This window comes from Pituophis catenifer, unplaced genomic scaffold, assembly GCF_029215685.1.
Source record: "Pituophis catenifer annectens isolate HBS135680 unplaced genomic scaffold, rPitCat1.0.hap2 SCAF_2, whole genome shotgun sequence".
In the NCBI taxonomy this organism is placed as follows: Eukaryota; Metazoa; Chordata; class Lepidosauria; order Squamata; family Colubridae; genus Pituophis; species Pituophis catenifer.
This window is the reverse complement of record NW_027256882.1, coordinates 171283728-171302805: the sequence shown is the minus strand read 5'-3', so window position 1 is coordinate 171302805 and position 19078 is coordinate 171283728. Positions and strand designations below refer to the sequence as shown.

The window sequence follows — 19078 nt, the reverse complement described above, 5'->3', positions numbered from 1 at the left end:
GATTCCAGGTCACATATTGACTAACTATTTTGGAAAGCTAGAGGCTGGAGTAATCGAAGCTTTAGTCTGATCAGCAACAAGTTATAAAGGTCTTAGTTTGATGACTAAAGATGTTGTCAAAGAAATTATAAAGTATCTTGATTGTCACTTAAAAAATAAAGCTGTATAATATTTTTACCAATAGTCTACTACAAAATGGCAGCCTGTTCGTCCAGAGTTGTTATGAGTTGGGCAGCTTTTGTGAATGTGATTTGTAAATAAATGATTTACATTAGGATAATTCTGTTTTTTTCTGTGGTTACTAAAAGTGTAGTCTTGTATATCTCCAAAAAGCACCAAGTTGGGGACCAAATTAGAACTTCTGATCAGGGCCAAGAAGAGTGTTTGCAAAGGAGGCTTTCATTATGAATTGTCTCTGTTTCAGTCACATATTAGGTTCAGACAAGATTTTTCAGCTAGAAAGCCAGATTGAAAGGCAGGAAGAAACTGTATTTTGGAGTGGTGAATTGATGGCAGTTATAATTTATACAGATCAGGAGGCCTGTGCAGAAGATAACAAGGTTTCTAGAAATAAAAGGATTGATGGAGAGGAAAGCAAGATCAAGCAGTGGAAAAGGATGGAGGTGTATTGTCACACTGACTATTTAAAATAGAAGAAATTACAAAGATGGAAAGGGGAAGTAATGAGTCTCTGAGGAAAATGAGGGCAGAGAAAGGTTGCTATAGAAGGCTTACAGTTAGCCCCAGAAGGCTTACAGTTTTCCATAAAAGCATTGCCTGGGTTTACACAGTGTATTAAGACATAAACCAGTTTACAAACCATAATGAATGTGTTCGCAGATGCTAAATCATGTAAACCATATGAAGGCTTGCTTCAGTGTGTGAATCTACCCAGAGTAGTTCTGCGTTCATGTCTAGGATTCAAATATGTTTGTCTTGAATATCCCTGACACAAGAAACTTACACAGATTGTGAGATCTTTGGCCTTCCAGAGATTGCTGAACTGCAGTAAACAGCTTCAGCCAATATATGTAATGGTGAGAGATTTGCAAGTTATAGTTCAGCAACAGCTAGAAGGGCACAGGTTTTCTGTTTGGGCAATAAGAAATTCTGAAACTGTTAATAGGCCAGCCCTTTGTTAATGAAAATACTGATTTCATTGGCTGTGTTCTAAAATCAACCTGTTAATTTTCTCAGTTGAAGAAGCTGATGAGATGCTGATCAAATGTGAAGGTGGTGTAGAAGCAGCCCTAAGGTATGCCAAAATGTGGTGCAAATACATCAAGGAGCTCTTGAACTGGATAGACAAACGTATTACTTATGGTAAGTATATTTTTTTTGTCAACATCTATGCTTTATAGAAACTTGGCAGATGACTTTGACCCCGTCATTCTTCCCCTCATAGATTACCTATTCAGATAATATACTTCCAGATTTCTTCAGTAATGGGACTGTCCCCCAGGCCATCATGAGATTAAGGAAGCAGAATTTTGCATTAGAGTGGGTAAACTACTTACAAACTTAGCCACAAAGATTTCCAAAATTTTGAGGTTTTATCCAGCTCAGCAGAAATAAGCTTCCTGCTCTTATCATGGATTTCTGATGGAGATTCAATCCCTTCATGTGTTGGTTATTTGCAGAAATTGAATTTGCAAAGAACATTCTGAAGATAGCCGAAGCTGGAAGAAATATCATTTTTTCTCAGGTAATGGTTCCAGGTTTTGTCTTCTGTGTGTTCATTTTGCAATCCATATCAAGTTACTTTCGTGCAAATGTTATAGAGTTTGTACACAAACACAAACATTTTCTTTTTAAATCATCCTTTATATTTATGGGCAGGAATGTAGACATCTCATTTTCAGGCTCCACTTTAATAACAATCTTAATAATGAATTTATCCCTAATCACAGAAGCATAGGCAACATTTATATAGAAATAGCACAGGGGTGGGTTCTACTTACCTTTACTACCGCAACAGGGCCGCGCTATTCTGCTCATGTGCAGAAGCTTCTGCATGCGCAGAAGTGTTCTGATGATGTCGGGTCAGTGGGCGGAGCCTCCCACTGGTTATACTACTGGTTCTATAGAACCGGTCTGAACCGGGGGCAACCCACCACTGAAATAGCATGCATTAAAATGTCCCATTGTAGTTGTTGGGGCAAAATGCACTTTACCCTCATAAAAAGACAACATGTGACCAAAACATTGGATGAAATATTTTAAATAAATGTATGTGCTCTTGATAAAGCAAAATCCTTGTACCAATGATGTTTTAAGTATTATTTACATTTAACAGTAAGAGTTTAATTCATGAAACTTAAGAAAGCTAAGTAACATTCAACCATGTTCTATCACAGTTTCCCAAAGAGATCAATACTCCTCGACTTTACAAACATTTGGTTAGTGGGTAGTTTGGAAGTGGTCCAGGTTTCATAAAACTTCATACTGTCAGGTTTACTTCATTATATGGCAGTTGCTGTCAACCATTGTTATGTGGTTGGTAGTCTTAACAAAAGAAATTCAATCTCTTGGAAGCACCAGTGTTAGTGATACACAGAAATTTTAATCAAGATATTCTTGTTCCACATATTAAGATATAAGAATAAGCTATGTTTTATGCATAAGCACTGAGTCTAATGCAGGGGTCCCCAATGCCCAGGCCATGGCTCTCTACTGAACCATGAGCTGTTCAAAACTGGACTGCCCGAAGCAGCGGGAGAGCGCATGCACACACACTCTATTTGCATGAATGGCGGGTATGCATGCGCACCGCTTGTGCAAATGGATCTGTGCACACATGTGTGCTTGCCTGCCGCTCACGCAGAACCATCCACTCTCCTCCCTCCCGCCAGTCCGCAAAGCCAGAAAAGTTGGAGAACTCTGGCCTAGTGAGTTTCCCAGGCTAACAAAAGACTGCTATGGAAACATGCCTCAACTACCTCTTGTGACCCAGGCCCAAGTAAGTAGTAGGAAAATCAAGTCAGTGAAAAAACAAACAAACTTTATTCGAACAGCTGAGAATTACTTCATTCCCAGCGTCGTTCAACTAAATTAAAGCAAATTCCTCCCAACACAAATTCCTCAGTCCTATCGCAAATCTTGATCCAATTAGGCAAACTGCTAAAGGCCTTTCTAGGCAAACGTTCAGAAGTCACAGATACAAAAATAAATACAAGACATAGACGAAGAAGACGAAGCTACTAACGTTGTTTTCCAACAAAGCCCAAACGCCGTTGCTGGCCTGTTTTAAGCCTTATGGGAGGGGCCAATCATCTCTTGGCCCTACTCCCAAGTTGTCCTCTTTGCTTGAGCAGCTCTTGCCTTCTGGCAGCTCTTCTCATGCATGCATTAGGAACAGGCTCCTCCTGTTCCTCTGCCTCATTCCTATCAGTCTCTGGAGGCTCTGGAGTCTGCACCTCACTCTCTGATGGCCTTGGCCCCATCTTTGCCTCTGATGCAGACCCCTCATCTGGGCCTTCCCCAGCCTCCAGGATTGGCCTATGTTCTTCCTCAGCCTCATCGCTCTGCTGCCAGTTCCGCAGGCTGCTGGCGGACCACAACATTACCCAAGACTCATGCCAAGGATCAAAAGCCTCAAGTTTAAACTATTGAGAATGTGTACATGTTCCTTTTACCTTTGTACTGCAGTGAGAAGAAGCTGGTGTGTGTGTGTGTGTGTGTGTGTGTCTTCATTCTTGTCTTCTATATGAATTCTAATCTATACTAATCCCAGGTGTGAAGCCTGGTACTGTGGCAATGGCATTGAGTGCAGAATGAAAGCACTATACTATAAAAAATGAAAAGGGATGTGTGTTATTACTTTGAATGCTGGATCTGACAGAGAGCCTGGGAATGACTACCTCCTGTCAGCTAGAACGTGACTGTTCTAGCATGTTAATCGATGCTTTTGTCTCCCCAGAATGGTATGCCTCTCCAGGGCCTCTATACCATGGTCATGGAGCATGACATAAAGGCAGGGAACGTAGCCATTGAAACAGCTGGAACGTTGCATATGAAAGAATATTATGAGGTACATCATTTTTCTGATTTAGATAAAAGCACCCCTATGCAAGAGCAACAATTTCAAATGCCCCTTGAGTCTATGAGACTAGAATCTTGCTCCTAAAGAGATTGTCGCTGGAACAACTGCATTTGAAGAAGATGGGGCTGGGAAATAGAAATGTAATGTTAAAACTGAGGGCGTTGGTTTGATCAATTTTCTTCAAGCACCCATGTTAATTCAGCATATGGTGGTGTTTTGTTTTGTTTTTTAATTCCTGCTTAATACTACATTCTCTCCTGCTATCTACCCCTAACGGTCCTCTTTCTGTTGTAGCCTCTTTGGGCCAAAAGGAATGAAATTGAGAAATGGCGGAAGGAATTCAAAGATCAGTGGCAGAAAGAACAGAAAAGGATGGTAAGAGCAGATGAGGGGATGAGGTTGCAATCAGGGTTGGTCTTTTGACGGATATGCATGGGCCAAAGGTGTGAAAGTGCTATAAATGCTGCTATACATTCAGGATTTTAAATAAATTTCTGAACACTGGAAGTTCAGGTTGGGAGATAGATTAGGAAAACCTTCTTTAGGGAGACTGGGAGTTTTTATCCTAGAAAGTACCAGGATGGAGAAGAATGGACAAAGGATCACATCAATGTCTTGCATGCTAAATCATATTTCTTATAACCTGAGTAGACCAGATCTTCACATTGAAAGAAAGTGCTCTATTATTTTTCCAAGGAGTCTGTTCTCAGGAACATTACTTCATAAATAAAGTCTACTTTTCCTTCTACTTATGAAGGTATAGATGAAAACACATAGATGATAAACTACCAAATTCTACTTATCCATCCATGGCAAGTGTAAGTGGCTGATGCCAAAATGAACTTTCCAAATCTAGGTTAGAATATGGCTTTTACATCAATGTTCATATCTAGGTTATGACAGCTGATGTAAAGAAACTTAGATGATTGACAAAAGTTGATTTAGATACTTGTTTTAGTTTTTTGTTTGCTAAACTGCAAATCTCTTGTATGGGTTTGTCAAGATCTGCAAACTTACGGTTTCTAAAAATATTAAACATGATTTTAAAAATGAAAAAGGATCAAGCATAGATTGACACTGGGAGGCTGAATCAGGTATGACGCCCAAAATGAAGAAACTACTCTTTTTTAACATACTCATTTGTATTTTGAAGTCCACTTAGAATACAGGTAGTCCTTGACTTATGACCATAATTGAGCCCCAAATTTCTGTTGATAAGTGAGGCATTTCTTAAGTGAGTTTTGCCCCATTTTATGACCTTTCTTGTCACAGTTGTTAAGTGAATCACTGCAGTGGTTAAGTTAGTAATACGGTTGTTAAGTGAATCTGGCTTCCCATTGACTTTGCTTGTCAGAAGGTCTCAAAAGGTGATCGTGTAACAGTCATAAATATGAGTCAGTTGCCAAGCACTTGAATTTTGATCACGGGACTGTGGAGATGCTGCAATGGTCATGAGTGAAAAACAGTCATAAGTCACTTTTTTCGTGCTGTTGTAACTTTGAACAGTCACTAAATGAACTGTCATAAATCAAGGATTATCTGTACCTTGCAAAGAAGTCGCTTGTGATTTCTAGATGTCAAAATATTCAGTTGTCGGCCTGTGCGAGCACATGTATCATAGCCGGTTAAGATTCTGTAATGTTTTGAAAGTAAGTACAGAGATAGATAAACAACCTCCATCTCTGACAACATAGCAAAATCTGGTGCTCCATCATCATTTTAAAAGCAATCAGGGTTATCAGAAGGCTGTGGTGGGCGTGGCCAGCTCGATGTCACTCATGTCTCACATGTGACACCCCCCCGAACTCCGTTTTCCCTGGCAGAGGCACCATGGGCCAGTCCCCCACTGTGTCCAGGGTGGCCCCGCAGGCCAGATCTAAGCACCCCTGTGCTACAAGAATTATTCTTTAAGCCTCAAAAAATAGAATAACTTAGGGCATTTATTATTAACATTATTACTGAGTGCTGGGAAAGACTACCCTTTGGGTTTTTTTGGAGAAATTCATGCCAGCTGCAGATGGCCATGTGACATAAAACTGGATGGGAACCATGGGTATGCTGCAATGGTCGTAAATGTGAAAAAACAATCATGTCACTTTTTTCAGTGGCGTTGTAACTTTGAATGGTCACTAAATGAACTGCTGTAAGACTACCTGTAATACAAATAATACAAATACATTCAAAAAGCCATTAAAAAACAAAGCCTACAGTAGAGCTACTGCCCAACAACAGTTTGCCTCCTCTAATTGCAGAATGATTCCTTGTCTTCGATGCGCAAATCTCGCCTCCATTACCTCCAGCGCTGTGAGGATTTGGAAAAAGCCAAAGTGCAAAGTGCCAAAGCAGAAGAAGAGTTCCAGGCTATCACAAGTAGTGGAAACAAGCAATTGGAAAAACGGCGGCGTTATCGAGATGAGGCTCAGTTAAAGGTATTGGTCTTGGGACTTAAAAGTTAAATGCTCTGCCTCTTCAATCTGGTCTCTGTTGAGTTTGAGAATTCAGGTCCTCGTGACAGCAAGGAAATGATATAGAAATGTATGGGGAAGACACAGAAATGAATTACAGCTTTTTGTAAGCTTGCTGTGGACTTTTGCTATTGCTGACCACATATTTATCTGGATGCCACAGGTACAGATATGGGAAAGTGGCATGTAGTAAAAGTTTGTTAACTCATCAGAAGTGATTTTTGAGATGAAATAAAAAATGACAGCTCCTGAACATAGAGTCATACCATTAATTGGTCTGATTCCGCAGATACTGCTCAAGTCATTTGACCTGCCACAGTTTTGTCAGGCCAGTAGTCTGAAAGGTGCTTTTTCAAAAGGCAACTGGACTGTTTTTTCATTGAGGAAGAAGGTGTTTTGCTTCTCATCCAGGAGGTTTCATCGGTTCAGAACAGATGAAACCTCTTGGATGAGAAGTGAAATATCTTCTTCTTAAAGGAAAAAACATAGTCCAGTTGTGTTTTGAAAAAGCACATTTGAGACAACCATGACCTGGATGACTGAAAATCTCCATAGATACTATCAGAGCAGTATTTTGCCTCCTTCACTGAAGTTTCTCCCCACTTATGAACCTGTTAAAATTGATGTGAAAGGAACTGGCCACTTAATTTGTAATTCTGAATGGTCGTTTGGGAATTCAAATGGATTTTGGGCCTCTATAGAGCCCTTTCTAATCCTTTGATAGCAAACATTTCTCTTCATTCCTAGAGGTCTGTAAAGCTCCTTTTTAAATCAGTTTTTATTTTACTGGGTTTTCAAACCCCAGCTCAAGTTTTATTGGCACCCATTTTAGGATTACTTTCCAATTACAGTTGTTTTTAGCAACATTGGTTTTCTTTTTATTGTTGTTTTTATAATGTGAATGTGTTGTAACCTGCTCAGAGTCTTTTGCGTTGGATGAGCTATTAGAATAGTTAAATAAATAAATGGTAGACAAAGCACTGAATTGCTCACAAGGTATACTTTCAAGAAAGAGAACATGCTGCTTTTAATCCAGTAGAAAACAATGAAATCCACATTATGTGAGATCAAGCTGTTTGTTTGTTTAGCTAGCACATCATTTACTTTGTGGTGAACATTATTCTTGTTGATGTTTTTTGGGATGCTGGGGGGAATGTATGTGATCAAAGGAAAGTTGGAAGGAATCAAACTCTGGATTCTAGACTTTTCTCTAATGGAGGGACAATAAGCTTGTGTGGCTTAAAAACCAGTGATAGTTCCCTGAATGAGGTGTAATGTGGAACAAATCAAGTTGTCAAGGCTGCCAAGGAAGCAGATCTTGGCAAGATCATGAATGGTGACAAAAGGAAGTGGCTTAGGAGAAGAAGAAAAGACACTGTTGATTATGGCATGATATGAGGAGATTGATCATTGAATTTCCCCCAAAGCATCTGAGAAGATTACTAACTCATAGAGAATATTTCATATGTATTAGTAATGGAGCTGGCTCATTAAATCACACAAAATATTTCCCCCCCCCGATTATTTTCCCCAATTTGGGTCTGAGCCTGGTGCCGAAGCCAATGATGGACGCCAGATACGAGATGCACGTTTTCTGATTGCTTTTTATTGGAGTACTCCAAGGAAAAGGGCTCCTGGCCAAAATGCCAAGAAGCTAGAACAAAGGATTAAGAAAACATTATACATTTTCACTAAAAGAGAAGGCGGGACAATGTGAGATAATAAGAAATATCATCTAATAAACATTTTAGTAATAATTCTACAATTTGTTCTATTGGTCTCTAGCTGTCCCTATTCCTAAACCTTGGCTAATGAATGCCCCGGGAGTTATCTAATACACATTTAATTGGCTGTAGGCCATCTGTATTCCTAATTTTTAGCTGAGGCCTGCAAGTTGTCTAACTGTTGTTATTTTTATCAGTTTTCTAATTCTACCCAGAATTGTTACAAGATTTACACATGCATATTTCCTGTAGATAAACATTCTTTGTTCTTGCCAGACATACTCTGCAATTACAGGCTTCCTGATTTACTTTCAAGTGTGTGTCATGACCTGGCTTTATTTTAGCATACAGCCCATCACAACTATGTTAATTGTCTTTAAGAATACTGTGCAGGTCTTGTATAGCACAGAATGAAAGTTGAGCAGATTTCATGCAACTGAAAAAAAAGTTGCTCTTTAGAGGGGGGAGGGAATTACTAGAGCAACTTGTGATCTTCCCTCCCAGCTACCGTATTGATTTGGCCTGGGAGAAGTTGTCAAAGAAGATTGCAAATGGTGATCATGTGACCATGGAATGTCGCAAGTGTTATCTGGCTGTAAAGCACCCAAATTGCAATCTGTGATGGCTGGACAACTGGACCTTGAAGGAGCGGCCCATATGTTCAATGCTATTGCAACTTTGAATGGTTGCTGAACAAGTGGTCAGAAAAGAGGAGATTACCTGTAACATTTGTGAGAAAGATCTGAGTGTCCTGGTAGATCCAGATTAAGCATCAATCAGCAGTGTACTGCAGCTGCCAGGAGAGCCAATGTAATCTTGGACTGCGTCCACAGAGGCATACTGTCACAATCATAAGTGATAGTTCCATTTTGTGCTGCACTGGTCAAACCCTACTGAGAATACTGGGTCCAGTTCTAGTTATTACAATATAAGAAGGAGAGAGACTAAAAAGAATGTAGAGAACAACAATGAGAATAGTATGTGGCTTGGAGGTTAAATCCAATGAAGAGTGATTGAAGGAACTGGGTATGTTTTTCTTAAAGAAGAGAAGTCTAGTGGAGAGATGGTTGCAGTCTCCAAAAACCTGAAGGTCTGTCCCAGGAAATGGGTGTGAATTTATTCTCCATAGCACCCATGGGTAGCAAAAGTAGCATTGGGTGGAAGCCTTGCAGAAGAAGAACCAAACTTGAAATAAAGAAGAATTTCTTGATGGAGAAAGCTATTAAACAGTGGAATGGCCTGCTTCCTTGGAGTCATGAGTCCTCCATGATTTGAAGTTTTTAAAAAATGCTAAATAGCCATTTGCTTGTGAGGATTCCTGCCCATGGCAAGGGGGTTGGACTAGATCTCCCAGGTCTCTTCCAACCCTTTAATTCTATAAGTGCCCTGAGAAGAGTCAATTATAGTTGAATTGGAGGTGGATGTAGGAACATGTAACAGTCTTTGTTGCCACCAGTAAAGCTTTAGAAGTTAATTTTCAGTATCTTGCATCTTATCTTGGCCTGTTAATTCCAAAGCATATGGGACAGATTTATATTTATAACAGAAGGAGATGATGATTTAGCAATAGTTGCAGACACTGGGGTTAATTGTTCAAGGAACAATTGCTCAGCTGTCCACCAGTGAGAAGATTTGGATTCTGGCTCAATATATTTGCTGCAATTCCATAGTCCCAAACTGGAGGAATATGGTGAGGAAATGAACAGATTGAAAAGAGCAGTATGGTGGTTATGGAAATGACTTTCTAGCAGGTGATTCCCAAATCCAAATTTGTTCCTGGGAGCTAAAATTGTTCCCCTTCAGGTAAGGAATATAATGCTTGTCTGCACTGAGGAAGAATATGATTCTGCTGACCCTGGTCCTGTGGTTTAGACTGAAGGAACAAGCACTATGATGATCTTGAAGAAGCTATTAGAATGTAATGATAATGGAGACTAGTAACTAAGTCCTGGAAACAACTGAGGTGAATCATCAAATCTTTGAAGAAATGGAGGACAGGGATTCTTAATGCCAGAGTGGATTAGTCCTAGTGTAGTGTTTTCTATTCAGAAATAAGACAGAAAGTGCTCAAAGGCAGGAAAACTGCCACAAATACTGCAAATTTTATTTTATGTCAGAATGAATTGCACAAATGGTTTTTCAGTTGATTCCCTAAAATAAATTATACAATATAGAAGCTTCTTATTTTGGGTGCATAACTAGCATCCATATCAGTTCTTACTGACATCCCCACTGTGAATTACTTCAACTATTGGTATAACCAAGTCAGCTTTTCCATTGCTTTCATCAGTTTTTATTTCATGCACACAGGTTCAGGAATCAGAAGTCACATATAGAAGCTGTGTTTCTGAATCCAACAATCGTCGTCTCGAACTGAAAAAAGTCAGAGAGAGAATTATCTCTCACATTCGCAAGCTAATGTATCAAGGAGATGAAATGCTGGTGAGGGTAAGTTTTTATGATTTATGATTAGATGTTTCTCTTGATTTCCTCCTTCACTTCCCAACTTCATTTTTCAAAGACAGGGTGAGAAATGGGAAGGTTCTCTCACTTCAACAGTTATTAAATAGGGGTGAACAGAATATCCTATTTAAGTCAATTTAATGCACTCATAACGGAGACTGGTTGAATTTTCAGACTCTTACTACTGAAAGGTAAGTAGGGAAATATTGTAACAGGTTCTACAAATTTGAACAATAATTCTTAATTCAAGGAAATGTATTCATTTTGTATTTTATATCTTCAGGTGTCCTTGAGGATGTTCAAGCTCCAGCAAGCTCAAGCAGAACGGATCCCTGTAGGATACCAGAACTTGACTGAATTCTGCAAGCCCTACAAGATTGGTGAAAAATATCTGGAATTTATTCAAAAACTGCCAAAAAAGGAGCTTCCCATTGAGGTGTACAGATTTGAAGAATTTGTACCAGCAGGGCACAGGTAAGGAAGCATAGCCCTTTTTCTTCTGTCCTCTGACCCATCCATCCATGGACATTCCCATCCTCTTATCAGCCTGATCAAAATTTCTTATTACATGGCCCTGAAGATTTGCAGCCATGGGAAAACATGTGTCTCTCCAGATGTTGATGAATTATACTGTAGCTCTCAGCAGTCCTATCCACTGTAGCCAGTTGTGAAGAATGCTAGAAATTACAGGTTCCACAACGTCCAAGAGCTACAGGCTTCCCATCCCAAATGCCTATAGTTTTAGCGTACGAAACATGCATATTGCAGGATTCCTTTGATGGTAATCTCTATCAGTGACTGGCATATTGAAAGTTCAGATTAAGTGTTTTCAGGAGACAAGAGACAAAAAGTCTTCCAAGTTATTTTAGTAATAGCATCAATTATTTCTTGTACTTAACCTTTTTAGACCCAGTCCTTTGATCAACATACACATTTTAGAAGAAGCTTCTTAAAGTCTTGATCATATATTCATGTGGTGATAATGCCATAATGGTTTGCCACTCCTCACACCCTTACACTATACTGGATCCCATTGGTGAGCTCAACTGTCCGACTGAAAACTGATGCAGTAATGTAAAGCTTCCATCTAAATAAGAGCTATGGTAAATTCTTAAAAAGTGCTAGGTCACCAAGATGTGGCACTATTTCCAGCAGGGGGCAGAAAAGACATTTTAAATAATACCTAGAGACAGGAATTGTGAACAGCATGCTGAGGAAAGAGGGAGAAAGAGAGAGAGAGAGAAGGTCCTGAAGTTATAAATCTCTCCTCCAACCATCACAAAATGGAAAGCAAGGGAATGAATAACAAGCATTGAAGACAAAACAAGAAGCAATGGATGGAAACTAATCAAGGAGAGAACCAATTTAGAACCAAGGACAACTTTCCTGATAGTAGAACTGTTAATCAGTGGAATGATTTGCCTCCAGAAGTTGTGGGTGCTCCAATACTGGAAGTTTTTAAGAAGAGATTGAACAACCTTTTGTCTGGAATGGTATAAGGTTTCCTGCTTGAGCAGGAGGTTGGACTAGAAGACCTCCAAGGTCCCTCCCAACTCTGTTATTCTGTTTTTCCTCCACAAGGAAGTCTCCAAAAAATCTTTTGAAAATCAGAAGAGTCCAAATCTATCCCACCTGTTTCTAATGAGCCAAATATTCTTTTTCTTAACTATAATTTTTGAGAGACCCACAGCACTACAGAGTACATGTTTGGTGTTTTTTTTTTTCTGAGCAAGTGTCCTATTTGAAGGATGAAACACCTCTGTGGGATTATTATAGGCTTGTACTAAAGTTAAACCTGAAAGATATGTTTGATTTGAGTCCTCTGTGCTATATAGTATAATTTGAACTTCAGATATTTTTCTAGAGGAAAAATTATATTTATAGTAAAACAAATTATCTGGACAAAGAATGTAAATTGGAATAGTTATTGTCCTTTCAAAGGATCTGGGAAGAATTGGATGTTTGAAGGAAAGTTTGGTAGATGGAAATACTATAGTTGGGGGGGTGGGGTGGAGAGAGAGAGTTTGTATAATTGGGCTCTGAAAAATGATTCATCAATAGATGAATTCATGGAATAAGGGTGCAACTTCGGGGAAAAAGTCATTGGGAAGAACTACCAACTGTCTGTTTCTACGGTCACAGGACATGACAGTGGAAGAATTGCACTTGAGCCTTTCCTCACCAGCATCCCTTGTTTTGACAAGGGAAAATGCTGCTGGAATAATGATGAATTGTTCTGACTTTGTTCACTGTCCTTTGTGTTTTACAGTAGCAGAATCAGCAAGATAAAGTTACATAAATCACTCTTGGGATGAGAGAAGGCCAGCATTGTGGGAAAAGGGGATGGCACTGGAGGTGGCAGGTTATTCAAGGGGCTTTGTAAACAACTTGCAAGGAAAGTTCTTAATTAGTGCCAGTCTCAATAAGAGACAGGAAGGCCAATCCCTAAGAAATGCTGTCCCAGTAATAAAACCTTGAAGGGGAAAAAAAAAGTATTCTTCCCAGATTACCTGCCTCTTAAACCAGCATGAATCCAGTGCAATACTTTGAAGGATCAAAACCATGTAATATTAAAAATGACTATAAATTCTTAACATAACCATGCACACTACACTAGTGATTCTCAAGTTTTAGGATGTCGTGATACCTATAGTGAATTTGTATGATACCTACAGATAAAACCATTTATTCATTTGAGACAAAAATAGATTTGCCACTTAATTTGAAGCGTTGCATTTTAATTTACATATCAAATGACAGACATTTAAAACTATTTCATTGGAAATAAAACAAACCAACAACCCCCCTCACACATTCCCCTCAATAAAATTTACAATCATCCATTTAATGAAAAGGTTGAGCTTATTTACTTTTGCATAATTCCTGACATCTGGGATTAATTTAAAGATAGGCACATTCATTCCATCGGAAAGGAAGGAAGAAAAGAAAGCTTTTTGCCTGAAATTAACTTCTCTTGAAATGCTGCAGTACACAAATCTCTGGCAGGCTGTAAGTTACTTTTAGTGCTCTCTTCTGGTGCAGCCCCATTGAGATAACTATCACAGAACCATCTTCTTTCTCAACCCACCACTCCCTTCCCCTCCATATAATTCCCCCTGTAGAGTGAGCATTAAGACACATAGTCAAAGCTGTGCATAGAAGCCTCTAGGCATGATTATTCCTCCTTTGTAAATGTATTGTGTTTAAAATAAAACAAGCACAAAGAACATTTGGGCTTCATCTGGGGCTCTGGATGCCATTTTGCATCAAAATAGTATGGCTGTTGAGGGAGGAGGCTTCCTTCCTTTCATGAATGTTGCACTATAGTCACAACTGATTATTGATTTATTATGAGGTATCAGGACAGGTTGACGACTAGCAACCACATGCATAGACCTCCAGGATGCCAATAGAAAGAGACAAAGCAATTTTGATGAAGGAAAATTCACTTTGTACTGCATCTAACTATTCTTTGTTATATAAAGTTTCTGCTTTTGTTGAATGTTGTTTTAAACAAACTGATTAGTGATTGTGTAACACCATATATTGAAGTGTGGGAAAGAAAAATATTCAGTTTTAAAGCAAAGATTGGTGGGATTAAAGAAAAAAAAATGCATGAGGCAAATACTGGATCCAAATGAGGAATTTAACATATAATTTGTGTATCTTACTGTACTTGGAATGTCCAGTTGCCTCTTGGAAAATGCACTTAGAATATTTCTCAGCTTTTTGCTGAGTTTTTAATTTAATTTGGGGGTAGCATTAACTATTACTTTTAACACAAGTGTGTACTAGGGTGTGGCAATGTTCTTTAAGACAACAATCATTTGTGAAACTTTTTTGAAACCAAATGTCTACTAATAAGCAATTACCTGTAACTGTTTTTTGGGGAAATAGTAGTCAACTACTAGTTGATAGTAGTTGATGGGCCTTTGCTTTTTCAGGTCACCTTCTTCTGGTAGAAGAAAAAATATTGCACCTTGTTCTCGAATTTATTCATCAGCTGCTGACCTCAACAACTCATCAGAAGACACTTTTGGAAAGCCATCTTCCTCAAGCAGTGAGCAAAGTACAGTCAATTCCATTACAATACACTTCTACCTTCTTCTCTGGGGTCATTTTATAATCCTTGCCATGGTCTGGCTAGATCAAGATATGATGTCTAGATCTGGTTACAAAAAATTACTTCCCTGCAGGTAGTCCTCAACTTACAACAGTTCATTTTGTGACCATTCAAAGTTACAAAGGCACTAAAAAAAGTGACACGACAATTTTTCATACTTAACAACCATTGTGGCATCCCCATGGCCCCGTGATCAAAATTTAGACGCTCAGCAACTGACTCATATTTAGGACAATTACAGGGTCCCAGGGTCATGTGATCATCTTTTGCAACATTCTGACAAGCAAAGTCAATGGGGAAGCAAGATTCACTTAACAACCATGTTACTAACTTAATAACTGCAGCAATTCATTTAACAACTGTAGCAAGAAAGGTCGTAAAATGGGGCTAAACTCACTTAACCAATGTCTCACTTCACAACAGAAATTTTGGGCTCAGTTGTGGTTGTAAGTCGAAGACTACCTGTACTTGAATGATGTGCCATCAAATCATTTTCAACTCCTAACGACCACATATATTTCTCCATCATAGTGTGTCCCTAACTTGCTTTATCAGGTCTTCTAATGGTGCACCCATCACCACTGCAACTGAGTTTATCCACCTTATTGATGGACATTCTCTTCTTCTCTTTCCTTCCATCCTTCCCAGCACTGAACCTTCTTTAGAGAACTAGACCTTTGAATAATCTGACTAAAGTAGATTAATTTGAGCCTGATCATTTGTGCTTGGAATGAGAACTCTAGTGATCACTCCAAGCACAGGAGGCAGGATTGAAGAATTTTTTAAAAAATTGGGGGTATCTTTGCTACCATCCGTGATTGGATTTCTTTGCAGTTTAAGACTGTAACTTTAATGTGTAGTTCTTGAGTGGAGAGTGAAAGGGGGAAAAGCAAGCACATCTCAACAAAAGAATAACCCCACATAACTCCTTCAGTAACTGAGGCAAATGTTATTGCTTTTGCTCAGATGAGATTTCTGCATTATCAAAGGCCTCTCCATTTTCCAAGAGCCAATATTTTGCCACTCAACCCACTTCTCATATTTTACTAGAAAGCTTTAGTTATATACAAAACCATCTTCCTTCCATTGCCAGGTGCCAACCAATCTTTCTACAGTGACACAGAGAGCTTGGGAGGGAGCACTGAATGCCAGTGCTTGGATTCACCCACATCTAGCCCAGGTGAGAAGATATATTCCCTTTTTGCCTAGAAAATTAAGTAAGTTCATAAAGAAGAGATGGGACAGGGAAGCTTTATTAAAATATTAGCTGAAAACTTTATAAATTAGTTACATTGCAAACAGACTGTGGCATTTTTTCCTAATCTATAGCCTTGTTTTCGTCAGATACTGCTTTTTAATAGATAGGACATTTTGAAGATAGAACACGTTTGTCTTTTAAATGAATATATATAAATCCGTTTTTTAAAAATACATTTTAAATTGCAATTTTGTTTCTCTATTAAAGCTGACAAAAATCATTTTAGGCATCTTGAGTCAAATTTATCCTACAAAAGAATTTTTTTAAAAAAATTATAGTGGCAGTATCATTTTAAATGCCCTGAGATCATGAAATTAATGCGAAAGAATATACCAGATCTGTATTGGAAGCCCTGTGAATGATCTAGGCTAGGGCAAGGGTCCCCAAACTTGACAGTATGGCTGGCTGGGGAATTCTGGGAGTTGAAGTCCACAAGTCTTAAAGTCGCCAAGTTTGGAGATTCCTGATCTAGGGACACATGACACACTTCTTGTTGCAGCTAGATGAATTGTTTACCTAATCAGAAAACTAGAGGGAGAGGGGGAGCTATCCTAAAGTGAAAGAGAGGAGAAACCAGAAATTGTACCTGAGCTTTGATTTCAATTCTGCAATACTAATGACTGAATTTGTGCATTGTACTGAGTCAGAGATCAGAATTATGAACTTTTGTGGGAATGTTGCTGCACCAATGGCTGGATGGCTTCATACAAAGTCACCAGAAGAGTTTATGATGTCACAGAAAGTGGCAGAGCTGATTTTTTTCAACCTGCTTGTGAGGATTTTAAACCACTGGAATTGAAACCCTGCTCCAGTTTCCACTTTAGTGAGTCCTCTTATCCTCCCAGGTGGTCCGAGATGCTGCTACCAAATTTTGGAAATGTAATGCCAGAATGCTGGAGAAGGGCTGTGAATGAACTATTAGGCAGCTGTATTCACGCAGCCATAATGTGGTTTGTTTAATTAGGACTTTATGAAATTGTGTACTAGGTATCATTATGTATCATGATTGTTATTGTAATCATGATTATTATGAGTATGCTTCTCTGATGTGTGAACCCAGCCATAGCCTATATCTAATCAAATCACAGATGTAAATCTTGTTATCAGGTGATAAAACAAAATATGTCGATTGCAGCAAATTAAATTATAATAAACTTGGTGTTCCTGATGTGGTGGGTATTAGGGTACCGGTAGAAAGGTCCTGACCTTTTAAAAATAATGTTTTAATTAAAAAAAAGGAAAAGAAATTAGAAACTGACCAACTGCAAAACAAAGGGGCAGCCTTTGCATCATCTTTATTATCAGAGTTATTTTGAGGTCCCTCATGGGCCCTGTGAACATTTCAAAAAATAAAAAGGGTCAGGGGACTACCTCTTGTGGTTGCTTGAAAATGTGCCTATCTGTGCAAATAAAACAAGTTATAGCTTCAGAGGTATAGAAAATTGGGGTGGGACAGGAAGCTTCCAAACCAGTTTGCTCTTTGGTGATTTTTTTTTTTTTAATAGCTGTTCCTAGCCACTGTGACAGCTATTGTGGTATTGCAGAATCCCCACTCCTACGAGAAATTATCTACAATAAATGTCTTAAAATTTCAGACCTGCCTATCAATTCTGGAAGGCTGGGGCTCAGACAACAGTTGGTCCTTATTATTTTCAAACTTATTTTTTAAAATGGCAGTCAGTTTAAACAGCTGAATATGTCTGAATTGATTTGATAGTTAAAATGGCATGTCTCCACAGTTTGGAGATTCTTGAGTTGCATTATATTGACAATAAAAAAATGAATCTTTCATGAATGCTAGCTTTAGGAAAGTACATTATGTTTTTTCACATAACAAATTAATTTTGCAGAACTCGGTGTGCTGTCAAATTTAACTGTTTGGGGTTATTTTAAGCAGCTTCCATGATTGTTTAAAAGATTATTTATTTGATATTCAGGCCACAAGAAGTTGCTGAAAGCTTCATCCACTGGAACGGTATCCTCTTCAGAAGACTGTGAAGACAAAGATTTGATACAAGCCTATGACAATGGTGAGAAGCAAAAGAATTCTATGGTTTTGCAGAATAAGATCAGAACTCTTCATAGCTTGGGAAAGGAAAAAGAGATGAGAAAAGGACTATAGTTAAAGAGCTCCACAACTTACAAATGCATACTCCGTATTTTCTTGGTTTTTAATGAAAACATGCCAAGGATTCTTCATGTTGGGGTTCCCACTTTACACAATTATACCACACATGAATGTTTTTAATTACCAATAACACTACTTGGAGCTTTCCATTGTCCCTCTTTTAAAGACTTACAGCTTTTTGAAATCAACTGCCTCAAACTTTCCTGTCAAAGTACCTCTGGAATTTTATTCCCCTAGAAGATCTTCCCTTTTTATCACTCTTCTTCCTGTGGTCAGGCTATGCTAGATGTCGCGCTGTTGTCCATTCTGACCTTTCAACTTTCAGATCATTTTCTTTTCCTTTTTCTTCTGGGCACTAACCATTATTGACTTCATACTCTGATATCAACTGTCATTCACAGTGTAGTGCTTGATCTTTTATTTCCTCTAGCTAGAATTTCTAATCAATCATAATATATCATCATCTAAGAACCAGTGAGGAAATATTTCCTCCCACATCTATCACTGCCTATCCTTTTTTCCCCCTGGGGTTCCCCAATCCACTATGAAAGTAACTGACATAATTGTAAATCTAAACAAATTAATTACTACTGTTGCTTGACAGGTTTTCAATTGTGTGATTTTTCACACTGTATTTGGAGATTGCTCTTGTGAACATTGTAGGATGTAACACTTCTCTACCATATCTAATATTTTATTTTATCCACTGGGAGATTCAGCCATGAAACAACCCCTCCCCTTTGGGACACTGAATTATTGAAGGAATATTTTTCCTTGGAGTATGTATGCTACATTTTTAGATCACAAAATAGGAAAGTTGTAGTGGTCGGAGTTTGCACTTTAACATTTGACCTAGTAAGTACAAAATGGAAGGA

At 38.5% G+C, this 19078-nt stretch overlaps 1 protein-coding gene across 1 annotated transcript in view; it reads left to right on the top strand.

Moving 5' to 3' along the window:
- The window catches only part of GMIP (GEM interacting protein), a 78485-nt gene that overhangs the window by 44199 nt on the left and 15208 nt on the right, over nt 1-19078 (top strand). The window contains exons 6-15 of the mRNA XM_070935037.1: nt 1198-1323; nt 1641-1705; nt 3920-4030; nt 4337-4417; nt 6295-6471; nt 10542-10679; nt 10978-11168; nt 14639-14763; nt 15911-15997; nt 18013-18105. Coding sequence (XP_070791138.1) covers nt 1198-1323; nt 1641-1705; nt 3920-4030; nt 4337-4417; nt 6295-6471; nt 10542-10679; nt 10978-11168; nt 14639-14763; nt 15911-15997; nt 18013-18105 — 1194 coding nt within the window. The remainder of the gene's footprint in view (nt 1-1197; nt 1324-1640; nt 1706-3919; nt 4031-4336; nt 4418-6294; nt 6472-10541; nt 10680-10977; nt 11169-14638; nt 14764-15910; nt 15998-18012; nt 18106-19078) is intronic.